The following is a 22946-nucleotide window of genomic DNA, read 5'->3' on the forward strand; positions in this document are numbered from 1 at the left end:
TCAGGGGCAACATCGAATGCGATCAGACAAAAACTGCTCTGTTTCTCCACAGACATTGTTTAAAGAATAAAACAACTGTGCAGCCTGAGTCATGCTCCCACGAGGAGGTTGAGCAATTCATCAACTTCACCAACATATTCCACCCTGACTTTAAATTTACCTGGACCATCTCTGACACCTCCCTCCCTTTCCTGGACCTCTCCATCTCCATTAATGACGACTGACTTGACACTGACATTTTTTTCAAAGTCATCGACTCCCACAGCTACCTGGATTATACCTCTTCCCACCCTACCTCCTGCAAAAATGCCATCCCGTATTCTCAATTCCTCTGCCTCTGCCTTATCTGCTCCCAGGAGGACCAGTTCCACCACAGAACACACCACATGGCCTCCTTCGTTAGAGACCACAATTTCCCTTCCCATGTGGTTAAAGATGCCCTCCAACGTATCTCATCCACATCCCGCACCTCTGCCCTCAGACCCCAACCCTCCAACCATAACAAGGACAGAACGCCCCTGGTGGTCACCTTCCACCCTACCAACCTTCGCATAAACCACATCATCCGACGACATTTCCGCCACCTCCAAACAGACCCCACCACCAGGGATATATTTCCCTCCCCACACACTTCCGCCTTCCACAAAGACCGTCCCCTCCGTGACTACCTGGTCAGGTCCACGCCGCCCAACAACTCACCCTCCCTTCCTGACACCCTCCCCTGCCACCGCAGGAACTGCAAAGCCTGCACCCATACCTCCTCCCTCACCTCCATCCAAGGCCCCAAAGGAGCCTTCCACATCCATCAAAGTTTTACCTGCACATCCACCAATGTCATTTATTGTATCCATTGCTCCCGATGCAGTCTCCTCTACATTGGGGAGACTGGACACCTTCTCACAGAGCGCTTTAGGGAATATCTCCAGGACACCCACATCAATCAACCCCACCGCCCTGTGGCCCAACATTTCAACTCCCCCTCCCACTCACTGAGGACTTGCAGGTCCTGGGCCTCCTCCACTGCCAGTCCCTCACCACCTGACGCCTGAAGGAAGAACGCCTCATCTTCCGCGTCGGAACACTTCAACCCCATGGCATCAATGTGGACTTCACTTCCCCATTTCCCCTTCTCCCACCTTACCTCAGTTCCAACCTTCCAGCTCAGCACCGTCCCCATGACCTGTCCTATCTGCCAATCTTCCTTTCCACCTATCCACTCCACCCTCCTCTCTGACCTATCACCTCCATCCCCACCCTATTCACCTATTGTACTCTATGTTACTTTCTCCCCACCCCCACCCCCTCTCATTTATCTCTCCACCCTGGAGGCTCCCTGCCTCTATTCCCGATGAAGGGCTTTTGCCCGAAATGTCGATTTTCCTGCTCCTCAGATGCTGCCTGACCTGCTGTGCTTTTCCAGCACCACTCTAATCTCGACTCTGGTTTCCAGCATCTGCAGTCCTTGTTTTTGCCTAGCCTGAGAGATTGTCAGGAATTGATGTTTTCCCAAAGAAAATCTGCTGCTTGGGTGGCACGGGGCGGCCACAAGATGGTGGCATTGTACCACTTTACACACAAGAGGGACAGAGGGTGGCTCTGAGCCTTTGATCATTACTTTTCATGAATTATTTGTTTGTTCATTCATTCAAACTTCTCTCCAGGCCAAAGTTTGTTCCTTTGCAAGCAGAGATACACACGCTCACACACACACACATGCTCACACACACACACACGCTCACACACACACACACACACATGCTCATACACACACACACGCATACACACGCTCACACACACACGATCACACACGCGCGCACACACACACACACGCTCACACACACACACTCTCACACATGCTCACACACACACAGTCATACACACAGACGCTCATACACACGCTCACACACACACGTGCTCACACACATGCTCACACACACACATACGCTCACACACATGTGCACACACACGCTCACACACACGCGCTCACACACATGCTCATACACACAAACGCTCATACAAACGCTCACACACACACACGCTCACACATACACATTCACACACACATGCACACACACACACATGCTCACATACACACACACGCTCATACACACGTGCACACACACATGCTCACATACACACACACTCTCATACACACAGATGCTGACACACACGCTCACACACACACGCTCATACACACACACTCTCATACACACGCTCACACACACATGCTCACACATACACGGGCTCACACACACGTGCACACACACGCTCACACACACACTCACACACACACACATGCTCACACACATGCTCACACACGCACATACATGCACACACACACTTGCTCATACACACACACGCTCATACACATGCTCACACACACATGCTCACATACATGCACACACACGCTCGCACACATACACATGCACACACACACATACACACGCACATGCTCACACACACACGCACATACGCACACATGCACACACAGGCACACATACACATGTAGAGACACACATCAATGCTATCAGCATTGTAACACTTTAATCACAAGAAGGGCAGACAGACAGCCAAATGCTGTGCTTTTCCAGCACCACCCTAATCTAGACTCTGGTTTCCAGCATCTGCAGTCCTTGTTTTTACCTAAACCTGAGGTGGGGAACCTGCGGCCTTCAGGCCATTGTGTGTGGCCTTTTGAATAAATCCACACTTTGCAGAACAAATCTTTTATTTTTTATTAATATGTTTTTTCATCCTTTATTATTTTTATTTTAATCTTAAAATGAATGTATTTAAAATACCAGAGAGATAAAAGAAAATTCAACAAAATAATCCTCACAGACTGACCGCCACAATTAAAAAATTGGTAAGTCATAAGGGCTATTTCGATACTTGCTATGCTCATAATTTAGTTATAATGCGACTCTAGAATGTACGTTATCTTCCCCACCTGACTGGCGCCACTACCGCCTGAGGCTGGTTGGTGAGAGCCTGTGGGTATCCAGTACGCCAGTGTTTATCAACTTATGACAACAGTGCACGTGGCTTTCCATTTGAAGTGAAATTTGAGAATAGTTAAACAGTCTAACCGTCATCGTCAGTTTTGTAACATGCTAAAGTTGGATGATGAGGTATTCAGCGTGGATTTGCCGTATCATTCTAAAGTGCATTGGCTATCGCAGGGTCAGGTGTTAGCACAAATTTTATCTTTACGAGAACAGATAATTAAATTTTATGAAGAACAGAGTCAGCAATATGAATTAGTGAAAGAAGATTTCTGTGGAAATGCTGCATTTCTGTGTGACATCATGTCAAAGCAAAATGACTTGAATATTTCTTTGCAAGGTAAAACTAGGTCTATATACGGTATGTGGCAAAAAAAAATCCAAGCATTTCGAAAAAAGCTATCTTTTTTCAAAACTCTTCTTCTTCAAAAGGAAATTTCGGATGAACATTTTCCCCAGTTAGTAAAGGTCATTGATGAACAGGAGGATTCTTGCGAGTCATTAGAAGAATACATAGCTGTTATAGAATTATTAATTGGAGAATACAATGAATGGTTCTCTGACTTTGAGAATCACACTCAAATTAGCATTTCAACCTCACCTAGTTGATGTCTCCAAGGCTCCTAAAGAACTACAGATGGAATTGATTGAGGTCTCAGGAGATGACATTTTAAAGTCCTTATTTGACGCTAAGAAAGATCCGATTGAAATATGGAAAGATGCAACAGAATACCCACGCCTTCGGCAACATGCACGAAAAATGCTTTCTTGCTTTTCAACCACTTATTGCTGCGAATCTACATTCTCCTACTTAACCAAAATCAAGACGCCCTTAAGGTCACAAATGACGGATACCCATCTAGAGGATCAGCTAAAACTGCAGACCTCCGTGCTGCAACCAAATATTCAAATGCTTTTCTACAAAAAGCAGTCACAACAAAGTCATTAAAAGGTTAGTTAACTTTAGAATTAACATTTTTTTCTTTTTTTTAGTTAGTACATGGTAGTTAGATTTTTACAAATTAATGAGAATTTTGAAGAATATATAATTGAAGTTTCTTGGATGCGGCCTTATTAGATTACAACTAACATCATGCAGCCTTCCAACATGAAAAGGTTCCCCACATCTGGCCTAGGCAGTCAAATGCAGGTAGGGGAGAGGGGTTTAAGCCCATTTCAATGGATCCTCCACAAAGTAAGAGACAGTGTACACTAGTGTGTGTGTGTGTGTGTGTGTGAGTGAGAGTGTACACCAGTGTGTGTATATATGTATGTGTGTGTGAAAGAGAGAGACAGAGAAAGAGAGAGAGACAGTGTACATCAGAGTCTCTGTGTGTGAGAGATAGTGTACAAGCAAGCGACTATTTCAAGATCTACAAGGGAAATACAACAAAGACTAAGTCTGGATATTAGCAACGTAATTTGACTCAAAAGGGAATATGTCAAGCCTTGGATATTTTTTTGAATACATATTTCTTGAAGTAACAAATATATAAGCAGCCTAACTCATTTAGTCACATATATAGGCTGTAATGTAGTTTCAAAACACAGTAAACATGGAAAGAACAAATTTGGCCTTGTAGGGGTCAACAGTTTGAAATGTATAGGATTGCATCATGTTAAATTCTTCTTTAACTGGAATAGAATTAAGTTCAGATGAATTGTTTTAGGCCGATGAGATTGAGACATGTGTTAGGATTAGTTGCACTTTAAATCATTGAAGGAATATTTTAAGGCATGAGAGAAAATGAACACATATGGGATTTTCAACATTGATAAGGGAAATGAATAACTGGGCAGGATGCCTCCTTTAATTTATTTACCACCACTGAACAGAATTCATCACTCATCAGAACTCAATCTCCTAAAAACAATCCTAAGAATCATTCTAGAATTAAGCTGCAAAATATAACAAGCTGGATGATACAGTAAGTTATGGAAACAAACACATGCAGATAGCATCTTCAATTCAATTTATTGAAATCCTGTCAGCAATCCAATGGAAGCCATTATAGTACAAGGAAGAAAAAGGATTGTCAGAAACCCCTAGCATGATCAGTGATTTATAATGTGTCCCGCATACCAAGTATTAAAAGTTGCACAAGTGCAACTTCTTGGACTACTGCTAATTTCTGAATGTAAAATGAAGTACAGAATTATATGAAAGCAATTTTTTGTTAAAATGAAGGCATTTTGTCACATTGCAGTCAATTGTCAGTGACTCCTGTGAAGACATGGCCTGCATTAACGGTAAAAGATCAACACTGCAGCCTCTGTCACCTCCTTTGATGCACTCCATCCCACATGTGTGCCAACCCCATTCCAGTCGAAGGCTGTGAAATCTCCACACTGCCTTGGCGATGCCTCAGGGAAGTATCCTCCACCCCCAATACAGACCTAGACATAAACAATATGAAATATTTCAACAATTACATTCATCAGCATTCTGATGGGCAAAAACACCAGGAGATGAACTATTGAGCCGCACGCTGGACTGCACTGATTCAGAAAGCTGCAGTTACAATCTCCCCACAAGCAACAGCAGCTATAACATGGGGAAATGTGTGGTTATGCACTTTGCCTGCAAGGAGCTGAGCATTATTTAAGTGAGGTTCTCCTCTGGATCGTAATCATTCTGTGATTCTGTTTACTCACTCAGACTGTCCTCTCACTTTTCTATCATCCCTATTTTCTGCAGTTCTATACTTACATGTTCTGAATTGCATCCATTGTACTTCACTCCAGAACACATCGCCAGTGCTGCTTTTTCATTGTTGAATACCCTGAATTGCACATATCCTGGTTCAAATTCGTCTGCAAACACATAACAAATCACACAGCTATTTAAGCACCGTATAGAAAGAAAAATGTCAGAGTGTTTGAATGTCACAGTTTAAAGAGTCGCAGTTAGAGAGGAGAAAGATATTAACTGATGGTTGCTGCTGTTGCCAGAGCTGCTGAGGATTTTCAGAATTTTGAGTTGGGGGAGCTATGGTGACGAGGTGAGTCGTTTCAGAATTTGCTGTTTCTATCCCATGTGGCTTCAAGTGGACAGGGTCTGGGAAATGAATATTCAAGGATACACGTGTTATCGTAAGGACAGACTGACGGGCAGAGAGGGTGGGGTGGCCTTGTTGGTAAGGGACGATATTCAGTCCCTTGCGCGGGGGGACCTAGAGTCAGGAGATGTAGAGTCAGTGTGGATAGAGCTTCGAAAGACTAAGGGTAAAAAGACCCTCTTGGGAGTCATCTACAGGCCCCCAAACAGTAGTCTGGATGTCAGATGTAAGTTAAATCAGGAGCTGAAATTGGCCTGTCCAAAGATGTCACTACAGTTGTTATGGGGGATTTTAACATGCAGGTAGACTGGGAGAATTAGGATGGTATTGGGCCACAAGAAAGAGACTTTGTGGAGTGCCTCAGAGATGGATTCTTAGAGCAGCTGGTGCTGGAGCCGACCAGGGAGAAGGCAATTCTGGATCTGGAATCGTGTAACGAACCAGAATTGGTCAGAGACCTCGAAGTGAAGGAGCCATTGGGAAGTAGTGACCATAATACAATAAGCTTCAATCTGCAATTTGAGAGGGAGAGGGTACAGTCGGAAGTGACAGTACTTCTGTTGAATAAAGGGAATTATGGAGCTATGAGGGAGTAGCTGGCCAAAGTTCAATGGTGCAATACCTTAGCAGGGATGACCGTGGAGGAGCAATGGCGGATATTTCTGTGTATAATGCAGAAGTTGCAGGATCAGTTCATTCCTAAAAGGAAGAAAGATCCCAGGAGGAGGCATGGGCGGCCGTGGCTGATGAGGGAAGTAAAGAAACATATAAAGTTAAAAGAGAAAAAGTATAACATAGCTAAGATAAGTGGGAAAACTGAGGACTGGGAAGCTTTTAAAGAGCAACAGAGGATTACCAAGAAGGAAATACACAGAGGAAAAATGAGGTACAAAGGTAAACTGGCCAAGAATATTAAGGAGGATAGTAAAAGCTTTTTTAGGTATGTGCAAGGCAAAAAAAATGGTTAGGACAAAAATTGGGCCCTTGAAGACAGAAACAGGGGAATATATTACTCGGAACAAAGAAATGGCAGAGGAATTAAATGGGTACTTCAGATCTGTGTTCACTTGGGAAGACACAAGCAATCTCCCTGAGGTAACAGTGGCTGAAGGACCTGAAATTAAGGGAATTTATATTTGCCTGGATTTGGTGTTGGAGAGGCTGTTAGGTCTGAAGGTTGATAAGTCTCCGGGGCCTGATGGTCTGCATCCCAGGGTACTGAAGGAGGTGGCTCGGGAAATCGTGGATGCGTTGGTGATTATTTTCCAGAGTTCAATAGATTCGGGGTTGGTTCCTGAGGATTGGAGGGTGGCTAATGTTATACCACTTTTTAAGAAAGGTGGGCGAGAGAAAGCAGGTAATTATAGACCAGTTAGTCTGACCTCAGATGCTGTAGTCTATTATAAAGGATGAAATTACTGCACATCTGGATAGTAATAACAGGATAGGACAGAGTCAGCATGGATTTATGAAGGGGAAATCATGCTTGATTAACCTTCTGGAATTTTTTGAGGATGTAACTATGAAGTTGGACGAGGGAAATCCAGTAGATGTAGTGTACCTGGACTTTCAGAAAGCTTTTGATAAAGTCCCACACAGGAGGTTAGTGAGTAAAATTAGGGTGCATGGTATTGGGGGCAAAGTACTAGATTGGATTGAAAATTGGTTGGTTAATAGGAAACAAAGGGTAGTGATAAACGGCTCCATTTCAGAATAGCAGGCAGTGACCAGTGGGGTACCGCAGGGATCCGTGCTGGGACCACAGCTTTTTACAATATATGTTAATGATATAGAAGATGGTATCAGCAATAACATTAGCAAATTTGCTGATGATACAAAGCTGGGTGGCAGGGTGAAAAGTGATGAGGATGTTAGGAGATTACAGGGTGACCTGGACAAGTTAGGTGAGTGGGCAGATGCATGGCAGATGCAGTTTAATGTGGATAAATGTATGGTTATCCACTTTGGTAGCAAGAACAGGAAGGCAGACTACTACCTCAATGGAATCAATTTAGGTAAAGGGGCAGTACAGAGAGATCTGGGTGTTCTTGTACACCAGTCAATGAAGGCAAGCATGCAGGTACAGCAGGTAGTGAAGAAGGCTAATAGCACGCTGGCCTTCATAACAAGAGGAATTGAGTATAGAAGCAAAGAGGTGCTTCTGCAGCTGTACAGGGCCCTGGTGAGACCACACCTGGAGTACTGTGTGCAATTCTGGTCTCCAAATTTGAGAAAAGACATTCTGGCTATTGAGGGAGTGCAGCGTAGGTTCACAAGGTCAATTCCTGGAATGGCAGGATTACCTTACACTGAAAGACTGAAGCGACTGGGCTTGTATACCCTTGAGTTTCGAAGATTGAGAGGGGATCTGATTGAGACGTATAAGATTATGAAAGGATTGGACACTCTGGCAGTAGGAAATATATTTCCACAGATGGGTGAGTGCCGAACTAGAGGACACAGCTTAAAAATACGGGGTAGACCATTTAGGACAGAGCTCAGGAGAAACCTCTTCACCCAGAGAGTGGTGGCTGTGTGGAATGCTCTGCCCCAAAGGGCAGTGGAGGCCCACTCTCTGGATTCATTTAAGAAGGAGTTGGATAGAGCTCTCAAAGATAGTGGAATCAAGGGTTATGGAGATAAGGCAGGAACAGGATACTGATTAGGAATGATCAGCCATGATTATATTAAATGGTGGTGCAGGCTCGAAGGGCTGAATGGCCTACTCCAGCACCTATTGTCTATTGTCTATTTTGCTCATATGCAGTCTGGGTGGTTGCATTCTCACCTCCCCTGTTGCAATCTCACCTCACCTCTTCTGAACTGAAGTTAATAATGAGTCTAGAGCTGAGTGGCCCTGACAAAAAGCGAGCGATGCATTGTCGGTTCTTGTATCATGACATCGTGATTTGAAAAAATTAGCACAGGAACAGGAATTATCCTTTAGTCTGTTTAGCCATTCAATGAGATCATAATTAAAAAATAACTTGCAAGAACTGTAACAAACACGACATTGAACAAACAGGCAGAAAACTAGCCACCAGGATATATGAACATCAACTAGCCACAAAATAACATGATCCACTCTCACTACATACGGATGAGGAAGGACACCACTTCGACTGGGACAACACGTCCATCCTAGGACAAGCCAAACAGAGACACGTAAGAGAATTCCTAGAAGCATGGCATTCCAACCGGAACTCTATCAACAAACACATTGACTTGGATCCCATTTACCATCTCCTGAGAAAAAGAACAGGCAATGTCATCACCACAGGAAATAAAGTCACCACAGGGAATGACACTACCAACCCAAGGAAACCCAAACATATAAATAGAAAGCCGGTTACATCATCAATGCTTCATGTGAAGGCTCACTGAAGATGTTACCTAGTGTTGTGATGAAACGTCTGAAAACGAACCTTCCAGCTCAGCGAGCAAACCTACATCCAAGAGATCAGGACTCCCACACAACCTGAACATCTATGACTTGCACTTGGAGTTTGCAGCTGCTTCTTGTTTTGGGCATAACAGGCTCCAAAGTCCAAGCTCTCTGTTTTGTTTTTCAAATGTTGCACTAAGCTTTTGGTAACCAATGAAGGTTTTGTTGCTAGAATAGAATAAATAAAGAATTGCACTTACTGCGACTCAAAGGCCCATACAATTGCTGTATCTTCTCATCACTGCCGAAGTCATAAGTGATGTGACTTAAGGGCCCGTTATCATCTGGACATTTCCCTTTGTTGTATTCAACAGGGTATTGCTGAAATTGAATGCATTGTTCTACTTGATATCTTGCTTTTATGTGACCCTTCCTCTTGTTTTGCCCATTTCTCCCACAATTCTTCCTCACCTTGCAGTTCTATGCTCCACAAGCATCATCTTCCTACACAATCCTTTGCAATTTCACATCCTCCATGAAGATATTACTGCTTTTTCTAATGAATCCCCCATTCTCTCCTGATTATCAACTTGGTCCAATGGCAATTTGGTGTCTGTGAGTCAGAAGGTGATTGGACCAAGTTCCGTTGTCGGGGCTTGGCCACTTATAATGCCATTTCAATGTAGTACAGAAGTTTGGTCACATTGAGAGAGGATGTCAAATTGTTTGAAGGACATCTTTTGCTAGATTTTGTTTCGAAAACAAAACATTCTCAGCAATTCAGGGGAATACAGACCTCACACTTGCATCTACCTATCGCCTTCCCAGTTACCTTCCCCCTACCCAACCCCACTCCCCTATTTACCTCTCAGCCCCTTCCCACCTCCCCCCCCCCCCCCCCCCCATGATTCAATTGAAACAAAAGCAGGATAGACACAACAGTGTCCTCATCAACATTTATTCCTAAAGTTCTCAAACAAAGTAGTTCATCCTGTATCCCCTTGTGGTTTCTCACTGTGGCTGTGGTTCCTAACCACAAAACAATTTAGTATAAAACCAATTTATTGTCTGTGGGAAAATTAAGGACAGGTGGGGTTTGTGGGGATGGGGAATAACACAACTTTCAGGATTCTTTAATTTTTCAACATTTTAAGTTTTTGGTTACACAAATGTTTTTGTTAGAACCGTGAACTGAAATCTAAGCCATGCAGTTTTGAGTGCTTTTTGGGGGCAATTTGCTCATTCCCCTTCTATGTGTTCTTTTTAAACGTTGTGTTGGGTGTCAGCTAATCACTTTTGAAGACAATGTCCATTAACATTAGAATACAGTATTTATTTAAGTCCCTGCATTCGACAGTTAAAGTTGAAAAGTGTGGTACTGGAAAAGCACAGCAGGTCAGGCAGTGTCTGAGGAGCAGGAGAGTTGATGTTTCGGGAATGAGCCCTTTGTCAGGAATGTGGTGGGCGAGGGGAGGAAGGGGGCTGAGAGATAAATAAGGGGAGTTGGTGTGGGGCTGGGTGTAAGGTAGCTGGGAAGACGATAGGTAGATGCAGGTGGGAGGTAATTGAGATCAGTCGGTGGGGAAGGTGGAGCGGATAGGTGTGAAGGAAGATGAGCAGGTAAGACAGTTCAAGAAGGTGGAGATAAGTTAGAGGGTTGGATCTGGAGTGAGGTGGGGAAGGGGAGATGAGGAAACTGGTGAAATGGATGTTGATGCCGTGTGATTGGAGGATCCCTAGGTGGAGGATGAGGCGGTGGGTGGGTTTGGTTTTGCAGTGCAGTAGGGCCAGGACCTGCATGTCCTTGGGGTCGTGGGAGGGGGAGTTGTTCTGTCTCTCCAGCATCTGCAGGCCTCACTCCCTCCTATATTGCAGTTAACCCAGGGAAAAGGTCAGTTAACATTGTTCACCATTTTCCCCATTATCTCACTGAGTAAACGCCAAAAATGTAATTGGTAGTAAAACATTTTGGGACATTCCGATATTATGAAAAGAATCATAGACATGCAAATCCTTTTTAAAACTTAAATTTATCACTATTCCTTGTTAACCTGATACTCAGGTTGATTAGTGAGATAGGCAGATGGGAGCACAGTGTCCAGTCATAACTCCTGGAGTGTGCTCCTGAGAGGGTCAGAGGAACATAATGACTGAGTACAGTCATTACTGAGAATGACTCAGTAGTACTTCTCAGTACATTTGAGAGGTGGAGATAGTCTCTATTAAAAATTGCCTGACTTATGTTTGCAGACATGCCCATTGAAGAAAAACACAAAATTAACCTTGTCATCACCACCACTGCCCTGAAGTCGACATTGTGAGATTCTGTCAATTATGTACATTATTGGACTCTGTTCAAAACTATCCTCGCTTTTTTAGGCTCACAGCCATTACGAGTCAGTATTTTAGTAAATTAAACATTTTTGACAAATTAATGTCTGTAGGCATGAGAATTTTAAGAGCAGAATTTTCAGTTTATTATAAAACTGACTGTCAAGGGAGGTAAATTAAATGAATTAGTTTGGTTTATTTAAAGAGATGATTTTCAGTGATTTTACATCAGATTACCATGAGCAGGAGCTGAAGGAGAAAGAGAGAAGAAGACTCGCTTATTAAATTGTTTAGAGTGTCCAATTAAACCCATGTTCAGCTGTTTTCATAATGTTGTCCCAGGTTACAATCCTTAAACACATCAAATACTTGTGGAAGAGTGAAATAACCAATTATGTTTAATTACCACGCCAATTCCACCCTCGGGTGACTGTGTGGAATTTGCACATTCTCCCTGTGCCTGCGTGGGGTTCCTCCTAGTGCTCCAGTTTCCTCCCACAGTTCGTAGAATTGCAGGTTAGGTGAATTGGCAATGCTAAACCATCTGTAGTATTCAGGGGTGTGTAGGTTAAGTGGATTAGCCCCGGGATATGCAGGGATAGAGTAGGGGATGTGGGTCTGTGAGGGATGTTCTTCGAAGGATCAGTGTGGACTCGATATGCCAAATGGCCTGCTTTCACACTGTGGGGATTCTATGAAATGCGGTCACTGCTGAGATACTCACATGGAACAGCTGATACAAGTTTCCTCCGTACTGCTGTAGAAAGTTGGTTTCGGTGTGATAGCGGAGGATTGCTGCATCTTTCCAGCTGCTTCGCGGTGTGTCATTGGGTACGTGCCAAATTGATATATCTGAGGCCTTTATGTCATAGTAACCTGGGTTCTGATCAGAAATAATAACAGATTGTCAGTGCAGCAGTGAGTAGAGTTCACCAGCATCACAAAACCACAGAGGACAACCTCATTAATTAATGTGGGAGACTCATTCTTCTTCAGATAAGTTCTAGCCCAGTGTTACAGAATAAGGAAATTTGATTGCAGCGATATCATATAATATGCAAATTGGCCTGTAGCCTGGTGTTACTCCCCACCAATGTCATCTCATAGAGACATAGAAACACATTTTCTCTTCCTTGGGGGCAACCAACTAACCAAATCAACATTCAAATGAAAAATGCCACAACCTCTTCATACATAGGGCTGTAAAATTGATTGGCAGTTCAAACGATACCTTGTGGTCTTAAGTACAAACCACTGACTTCTGACATCTGTCCTATATCTATCACCCCTCAACTTAAAGCTATGTACCCTCATGCTAGCCATCAGCATCCAAAGAAAAAAGGCTTTCACTGTCCACCCTATCTAATCCTCTGATCATTTTGTATGCCTCGATTAAGTCAGCTCTTAACTTCACTCTAACAAAAACAGCTTCAGGTCCCTCAGCCTCTCCTCATAAGACCTTCCCTCCATACCAGGCAACATCTAGGAAAATCTCCTCTGAACCCTTTCCAAAGCTTCCACATCCTTCCTATAATTCAATGACCAGACCTGTACGCAATACACCAAGTGAGGCCGCAACTGAGTTTTGTACAGCTGCATCATGACCTCATGGCTCCAAAATTCAATCCCTTGAGCAATAAAAGCTAATGTACCCTACACCTTCTTTACAACCCTATCAATCTGGGTGGCAATTTTCAGGGATCTATATACATGGATATCAAGATCTCTCTGCTCATCCGCGCTACCAAGAATCTTACCATTCGCCCTGTACTCTGCATTCATGTTACTCTTTCCAAAGTAAATCACCTTTTCCACATGAAACTCCATTTTCTACCTCTCAGCCACATTCTGCAGCTTATCTATGTCTCTCTTGTAACCTACAACATCCTTCCGCACAGTCCTCAACTCCACTGACTTTAATGTCATCTACAAATTTACAAACCCATCTTCCTACTCCCTTATTCAGGTCATTTATAAAAATGACAAACAGCAGCGACCCCAAAACAGATCCTTGCAGTACCCCACTAGTAACTGAACTCCAGGATGAACATTTCCCATCAACCACCACCCTCTGTCTTCTTACAGTTAGCCAATTTCTAATCCAAATGGCTAAGCCGACCACAATCCCATTCCTATGTATTTTCTGCAATAGCCTACCGTGGGGAACCTTATCTCACGCTTTCCTGAAATCTCAAAGAACTCAGTAAGGTTTGTGAGGCACGACCTACCCTTCACAAAACCATGCTGACTATTCCTAATCTAATTATTCCTTTCTAGATCATTATAAATCCTATCTCTTATCATTCTTTCCAAAACTTTGCCCACAACAGGAGTAAGGCTCTCTGGTCTATAATTACCAGGGTCGTCTCTACTCCCCTTCTTGAACAAGGGGACAACATTTGCTATCTTCCAGTCTTCTGGCACTATTCCTGTAGACAATGATGACATCAAGATGAAAGCCAAAGGGTCTGCAATCTCTCACCTAGCTTCCCGAGAAGCCTAGGATAAATCCCATCCAGCCCAGGGGATTTACCTGTTTTCACACTTTCCAGAACTATTAACACCTCCTCCTTATGAACCTCAATCCTATCTAGTCTGATAGTCTGTATCTCAGTATTCTCCTTGACAGCATTTTTTTATCCTGTGTGAATACTGCTCATTTAGCGCCTTTCCTATCTCTTCGCACTCCATGCACTACTTCCCACTACTGTCCTTGACTGGCCATAATCTTATTCCTGACTTCTTTTATTCCTGACATACCTATAGAAAGCTTTCAGGTTTTCCTTGATCCTACCTGCCAAAGACTTCACATGCCCCCTCCTGGCTCTTCTTAGCTCTCTCTTTAGATCCTTCCTGGCTAATTTGTAACTCTCAAGTGCCCTTCACATCTCGTCTTTATATAAGCCCCCTTCTTCCTCTTGACAAAAGCTTCAACATCTTTAGTAAACCACAGTTCCCTCACTCAATCACTTCCTCCCCGCCTGACATGTACATACTTATCAAGGACATACAGCAGCTGCTCCTTGATCAAGCTCCACATTTCAACTTTGCCCATCCCCTACATTTTCTTTCCCTATCCTATGCATCCTAAATCTCACCAAATTGCATCATAATTTCCTTTGACCCAGCTATAATTCTTGCCCTGCGGTATATACCTATCCCTTTCCATTGCTTAAGTAAACATAACCGAATTGTGGTCACTTTCACCAAAGTGCTCCCCTATCTTCAAATCTAACACCTGGCCTGGTTCATTACCCAGTACCAAATCCAATGTGGCCTCACCTCTTGTTGGCCTGTCTACATACTGTGTCAAGAAACCATCCTGCACACATTGGATAAAAACTGACCCATCTAAAGTACTCAAACTATCAAATTTCCAGTCAATATTTGGAAACCTAAAGACCCCATAACAACTGCACTGTTACTCTTGCTCCTATCCAGAATCACCTTTGCAATCCTTTCCTCTACATCTCTGAAACTATTTGGAGGCCTGTGGAAAACTCCCAACAGGGTGACCTCTCCTTTCTTGTTTCTAACCTCAACTCATTCTACCTCAGTAGACAAGTCCTCATCAAACATCCTTTCTGCAACTGTAATACTGTCTTGATTAACAATGTCACCCCTCCCCCTCTTTTACCACCTTCCCTGATCTAACTGAAATATCAAAACCCTGGAACTTGCAACAACCAGTCCTGTCCCTCCTCTATCCATGTCTCCGAAATAGCCACAACATCAAAGTCCCAGGTACCAACCCATGCTGCAAGTTCATCCACCTTATTCCGGATGCTCCTGGCGTTGAAGTTGATATACTTGAAACTACCTTCCTGCCGGCAGGGCACTCCTGCAAACTTGAAACCTTATTCCTGACCTCACTACCCTCAACCTCCTGTACACTGGAGCTGCAACTCATGTTCCCATGCCCCTGCTGAATTCATTTAAATGCTCCCAAAGATCATTAGCAAATCCACCCCTCCACCAGGGTATTGGTACTCCTCTGGTTCAGGTGTAGACCATCCCATTTGTAGAGGTTCCACCTACCCCAGAATGAGCCCCAATTATCCAGGTATCTGAATCCCTCCCTCCTGCATCATCCCTGTAGCCATGTGTTCAATTACTCTCTCTCCCTATTCTTTGCCAAGCATCCAACCTATATACCTGTAGGCGGAAAATAAGTCCCAGAAGTCTCTGCACTCTGGTAAGTTTTTAAATGGAGAATTTACCTTCCTGACAGCTCCCTGGTTTCCAATCTCACCATTCCCGCTGCAGAAATGAAATGAAGGCCACTGCCAATGACAAGCATTGTTTTAAATAAAGAGATTGCACAAAAGCTCATCACCTTCAGGTCATCACTTGTCGCTCCTTCTGGACAACCAAATGTCGCAAAATTGGACCATGACCTGTCTCCTGCTGGAGAACTGGCATTACCCCCTTGCTGACTGGACCAGCGGTCCCCAGTGGTGCATTTCCCAAGTATGTTGTTCTCATGGACACTTGCAATTAGGGTCCAACCACCTCCATCAGTGGTCATGTCACAGAAGGCCTGGTAGAGTTCACCATTACTGGTTATGAAGAGATGGACGCCATCTGTATGAAGAGGACAATATTATGCAATTCAGTCGAATGAGCTTTTGAGAGCATTAGATGGTTAGAACTAACATCATAATGGGAAGGACACTTTGGATGCGATTTCCCTGTGAAATAAACGAAGTATTGAATCACTGAAAGGAAAACTAGAACTGGATGTAGATGACAATGTCAATTGCTGTTAAAATAGTGGCTTATAAAAAGAGTCTCTCTCATAATAAAGGATTGCATTTGTGCTATAGACTAGAATGTCTCGAATCACTTCACAATTGATATAAGTCTAAGTAACAATTAGATGTAGGCGTGTAATTGTCCTTGCCTGATTTTCTTTTCTCGAAACCTTCTACCCAGCTGAATTAATAAGTCTCAGTCCAATAACTGGAAAATGACTTCATTTACTTAATATTTTCCTGTTCTCACAAAATTTCTGTCTCCCAAAGCTGGGTTCTGCAACTTGCCTGAGGAGTCAAGAACATCCACTCTGTGCTTCTTCATTGAGGGTTCCAATATTCACACACAATTGAGTCAGGTTGAGGTATTTTTCTGACCTTGTTGCATTGGCAAGAAACATGATGGTGTTTGCCACTTATCTGAAGAAAGGTTTGGACAAATCACACACAGTGCCCGACTTAATTTCCCTGACACATCTTTAGCATTTAAGTTTCACAACATCAAGGGGAAGTCCAAACATTATCTGTTCTCCATCATGGCATCACTACAGAAGAGTTTCACTTGTCTGCTTTATTGCAACAAGGTCTGGACAGGCTTGGACTGACAAATGGTAAGTAACATTCATGCCTGACAATGAACATGTCCAATAAGAGACAATTCAACCATCAGCCCTTCATATTCAATACAGTTACTATCACTGAATCCTTCATGATCAACATTCTTGTGGGGGGAGTATTACCACTGGTCAGAAATTCAACTGTGTACTCATTAGAGAAATGCTCTAAAGCCTGAAGCTCCAAAGCCTGCCCACAAGTCAGGAATGTGATGGAATATTCCATACTTGTCTGGATGGTTGCTGCTCCAACAACACTCAAGAAGATTGGCACCATCCAATACAAAGCAGTCCACTCAGTTGGCACCACCTCCACAAATTTCCACTTCCTTCACTACTGACACTCAGTACTAGCAGTGTGTATACCATCTACAGTATGCATTGCAGAAATTCACCAAGGGTCCTTCAGCAGTACCTTCCAAGCCCACAAACGTTTCTATCTAGAAGGACAAGGAAACACCTCCACCTGCAAGTTCCCCTCCATCCTTCAGTGTTGCTGGGTCAAAATCCTGGAACTCTATCCCAATTGTACTGTGGGTCTACAGATAACACGTGCTCTGCAGCCGTTCAAGCAGGCAGATTACCACTACCTTCTCATGGGGCAACTAGAGATGGGGAATACATGCTGGCCCACATGCCACAAGCGAATTTTAAAAATCATTAATTTGCCTAGTTGTGATCCCTGCAATCCATAACCTTCTACCTTTCTCTAAAGTGCAGTTACTGCTTGTATATTTCATACCAAAACTCATATCTTCACATTTCTCTGTGTTAATGGTCATTTGCCATAACTGTTCCATCTTCAGGTTTTCAAAATAATTTCTCTATCCCACCTCAATGAATTTCATCCTTGCTATTTAGCAGTTTTATTAATGGTTTCCTGTGATTTTATTGCACTCCTCCTCTCTTTTGCTGATTTCGTTATACACTCATTGTGTTCCCATCTGTATATTAAGGAATTGTGTTCCCGTTTCCAAAGTCCAGTTGAGAACAGGAGTGGTCTGACGTATTAACATGTTTTCTGTCATGTAACAAGTATTTACTTCCTCACTCTGCTTTGCTTTCATTGACGCAAAAACAAGTCCCCATAATGTTATTTGAACGAGGGCAGAGTCCACAGTGTCCCACCCAACATTCGCCCACCAACCCAAAATGAAAACTGATTAACTGGTCACCCGTCTCATGTTCTGTTTGATGGGACTTTGAATGCACCTTTGCTGTAGTACTTATCCATGTAATAACAGTGAGTGCTCTTCAAGAACTCTCCACCGGCTATAAAACCTATTGGGGCATCTTGAAAGTGTGAAGTGTGCTGCATAAATATACATTTGTTCGCTTTTTCCAGTAGTCAGTATGAGTTACAAAGCCTACACATTACTTGGTGCTTTTTCTGGTGAGTAACCAGGCACAGGAAGACTGGTTATTTTTTGCTTGTCACTAAGGCACTAAATAGAAACGTAGCCATGCTGACTATATCTTAGCTTAATGAGGCAATTGTACTTTTTGCTGAAAGTGTTTACCTTTGGTGAAGTGGTATTTCTCTTTGAGTTCCAGGCAGCTCCTGGTTAAATTATAGTGGTGATCGTGTTTATCTGGACAGCCATTGTCGTTGACTTCAAAGTCACCCATGACATTAACAATTGCAATGTCATGGTTTCCAATGCCGATTTCATCTTAACCGAAGAAAAGATATAGTTTGCATTACTGCTGATGAAAGACACAAAAAAGACATAGCTACATAGAGATGGAGACACAGAGAAAGGGACAGAGTAAGGAATGAGAGGGATACAGAAAGAGACAGAAATTAAGAGGAAGGCACAGCAGCAAACAAGAATGATGCAGAGAGTAAAAGAGCCTTTAAAAAGAGGCATTGGATAGTTATGGAGAGATGAATAGAGGGTAGGACCCAGAGATGAAAAGGAAAACAAGAGGAAAAGAAGGAATTACCAATGGAGACAAAGAGATGGTAAAGATGCAGGAAGTGGGAAGAAAAGGGAGAGACACTGTGACAAACGTCATATGCAGTGGGACAGAGTGAAAATCGATGCATCTACGCTGTAGAAGACAACAGAGCCAGAGACTGATTTAGAACATGAGGGCGAGAACATAAGAAGGGAGAAGCAACAGAAATGATGAAGCCACAGAATGATAAAAGGAAAAGGGAATAAAGGAAGAGATTTATCTTGTATTGCAATTCAGAGACACTGCTTGTCCTCGGGCACATTGCTGAATTGATTACAATCCTGTATAATACATCTGTGTCATACTGCATAGAAACAGATCCTTCAGTCCCACCATGCCCAGCATAATCCCAATCTAAATCAGTCCCACTAGCCTGTTCCTGACTTACACCCCTCCAAACCTTTTCTATTCATGTATCCATCCAAATACCTTTTAAATGTTGTAATTGTATCTCCATCCTCCACTTCCCCCGGAAGTTCACTCCACACTGAAATCATCCTCTGTGTAAAAGATTTGCCTCTTATGTCTCTTCTAAATCTCTCTCCCCTCACTTTACAAATGTGCCCGCTAGTCTTGTAATTCCCCACCTTAGGAAAAAGACACCGTACCATCAATTCTATCTATACCCCTCGTTATTTTATAAACTTTTATCAGGTGACCTCTCAACCTCATATGCTCCAGTAAAAAAAGTCTGTGGACAGTCAGTACCCTCTTCATCAAACAATAAAGAGATGTCGCTCCAGAAATTTCTGGGGAAGGGATATGAATCCTGGGGGATGAGGGAACCCCCTGAGGAAGGATGAAATGGTACAGGAGAAAGTGAGGACTGCAGATGCTGGAGATCAGAGCTGAAAATGTGTTGCTGGAAAAGCGCAGCAGGAAAAGCTGCACATCAAATGGTACAGACCAGGATCCAAGTTGATCTATACAATCCCGCCCATTACATATCCCAGTTGAAATTCACAAACTGAAAGACCAAAACATAACAAATTCATTACTTACCTTCATGATGTGTAGGGGATTGCTCAGTGCTGGCAATAACAAGGAATAGAAGAAGGATGACCTTCATTTCTTCACAACAGCTTTTCTGTGAGGGGCTATAATTCTGGGATCATCATTAACAAGATAAGGGAGGAGGAGAAAGTACATTACCTCAGCTGGCATTTTGAATATTGTATTAATGAATTAACTCTACATTTTGGAATGAATGAAGTCAGTTCCTGCCTTATTGTAGAAAATTGCTGATGGATAATTCTGAACATCAAAGTCAAACTAGGAATACTATAGCAAGTAACTCACCTCCCATCACCCCTATACCTGTCCATAATCTAAGGCACAATTTGAGACTGTGATGGAACACATCTGGCTTGTCTGAATGAATGCAGCTCAAACACTTAAGAAACTTGACACCATCTAAGAGAAAGCAACCTGCTTGATTGACACCTCATTTTCCACCTTAAATAGTCTCTCCCTGCACTGGCAATGCATAGAGGCAGCAGTATGAAGCAAAACAACAGCTCCTTCAACAATACCTGCCAGATACACAATGCCTATCTTGAAGGAGGTATAGGAGGATCACCACTGGAAAAGCCCCTGTGAGCCATTCATCACCCTGACCTGAAGTTATAATATTGTTCCTTTATTGTTGATGAGTAAAAACCCTTGAAGTCCTTTCCCAGCGGCACTATGGCTGTAGGAGTTCAATCACACTGTTCAATATCACCTTCTCAAGAGCAGTTAGGGATGGACAAGAAATGTCCCAAAAACAAACATATAAAACAAAACACTGTCAAATCAGGTATAGAAGAAATACAGAGGGAAATAAACATTAGGATAAGAGAGAAAAAGAAAACAAAGAAAAGTCAGCAATTTCTGTTTTCAATGCTGTCTAGACAAGATTTATAACCAGGACCAACCAGAGTCCAGACTTATGTCAGAGATGTTCACTGCTGTAACTAAAACATCTCTTTGTTAAAAAGTCACAACCTATTCCAGGAAATTCAGATCATTCAATGAAATGAAAGGAGCAAGAGTCACTTTCAGGAGATTGATAGTGAAGAAACACATCTTCAACAGCAATCTTTTGAGTTCTGCATTTAATTCCATATCAAACCTTGCTTGAATACAGTGAGGACCTTAAGCTGTAAACATATTGTTAATAGCAAATCTTTCACCATTATTACATTAAGCAGCACCTTTCCAAAATATCATTATTTATGACATATTGATTAGATTAGATTACTTACAGTGTGGAAACAGGCCCTTTGGCCCAACAAGTCCACACCGACCCGCTGAAGTGCAACCCACCCAGACCCATTCCCCTACATTTACCCCTGCGCCCAACACTACGGGCAATTTAGCATGGCCAATTCACCTGACCTGCACATTTTTGGACTGTGGGAGGAAACCGGAGCACCTGGAGGAAACCCACGCAGACACGGGGAGAATGTGCAAACTCCACACAGTCAGTCGCCTGAGGCGGGAATTGAACCCAGGTCTCTGGCGCTGTGAGGCAGCAGTGCTAACCACTGTGCCACCGTGCCGCCCATTGCTCACACATGAATATGGATATTGACCCACAGAGTTCAATCTGATTCTGGGACCTGCTTTCTGGAGGCCTGGTTTTGAAAACTCCTTACCTGTCTCAACAGCTTGATAGCAAATGCATCTACATGGCGTATATGGGGGACTCTTATATTCTCCAACACCGTCACCATCTAACAATAGAAAGCTGACAAATGGATTGATGTAAAATGATATTGTAATCTCCTGAAATAACAATATCTAGGACACTGGGAGATCAGTTTCTTAACTCTGTAACCCAAACCTGAATATTGTTTGACCTGATTTAGATACTGAATACAATGACGAAAATATGATATCAACATCCTGTGTTTGTATACAGTCTTTATCACAGAAAACTGCCCCAAGGAACTTCACAGAAACTTTTTCAGAAGAAAAAGTGGAGGGAATAAAGATCAAAGACCAGAGCTTGGGAAGACAGCTAGATTTCCAGGACAGTCTTCAAGAAGGAGAGGAGATGGGTGCATTATGTTTCTTGGGTGGCTATCCTGCTGGCCACTTACAAGGGGCAAGGCAATAACAGTGTCGCCAATTTAAATTCATATATCACCTGTCAGATATAAGACACTTCACAGGATTGTTAAAAACAAATTTAAAATTGAATTGTTTGAGACTATATGAGGTGGTCAAAAGGTTTGGTCACTGGAGGAAACTTCAGAACATAGGACTTCAGTATCTGAAAGCACAGATGCTAATGATGGAGGGATGTGCAAGAGGCCAGAGTTAGTGGAGTATAGAGATCTCAGTTGGAATCTGCCACAGGTATATAAAAAAAGGCAAGGCTTTGGAGAAGATTGGAATCAAGTATGAATTTTACAATTGTGGTTTTGCCTAGCTAATGGGAGGCAATGGAAGGAAAACAAGATGTGAGCTGAGTTGTATCAATAGTTTCATATTTGTTTTTCAGCACGTTGAGGGCTGCAGGTATCCCGTTATAGCGACATCAAATTGCAGCTGAAGTATATAAAGTCTAAAGTACAACTGATGAGATAACAAAGCAAAGTAAAATCATAATTGGCTATCAGCAATAAGGGATTGGAGTCACTCCTGCATTTTATTGAAATAGTCCAGGGAGATCATGAGTACAGGGAGAAAGAAAATAACAAAATTGTATGCCACCACAAGATCAGTGTGACTCAAATTTCTAAAGCAGTGGGACATGTCTGAGGAATTCGAGAACAACCAGCTGAAGGGCTGAGGGACATAGTTGAATAAGAGCTTCCCAGCTACTTAAATATTGACAACTGAACTGG

General features: G+C 42.8%; 1 protein-coding gene across 1 annotated transcript; it reads right to left on the reverse strand.

The window, feature by feature from the left end:
* Positions 1-5234: 5234 nt before the first annotated feature.
* Positions 5235-21768, reverse strand: LOC122553852 (intelectin-1-like). The gene is made up of 8 exons (XM_043698264.2): positions 21750-21768; positions 20113-20215; positions 18669-18821; positions 16117-16364; positions 12505-12663; positions 9710-9830; positions 5716-5819; positions 5235-5402 (listed from the first exon to the last, which is right to left on the reverse strand). The coding sequence occupies exons 2-8, from the start codon at positions 20177-20179 to the stop codon at positions 5250-5252; spliced, it is 1005 nt and encodes a 334-aa protein (XP_043554199.2). The 5' UTR covers positions 20180-20215; positions 21750-21768; the 3' UTR covers positions 5235-5249.
* Between the last annotated feature and the right edge of the window lie 1178 nt (positions 21769-22946).

The sequence above is a fragment of the Chiloscyllium plagiosum genome, unplaced genomic scaffold (genome assembly GCF_037043375.1).
Source record: "Chiloscyllium plagiosum isolate Xiang-an unplaced genomic scaffold, Cpla_swu_hap1 HiC_scaffold_8, whole genome shotgun sequence".
Lineage (NCBI taxonomy): Eukaryota > Metazoa > Chordata > Chondrichthyes > Orectolobiformes > Hemiscylliidae > Chiloscyllium > Chiloscyllium plagiosum.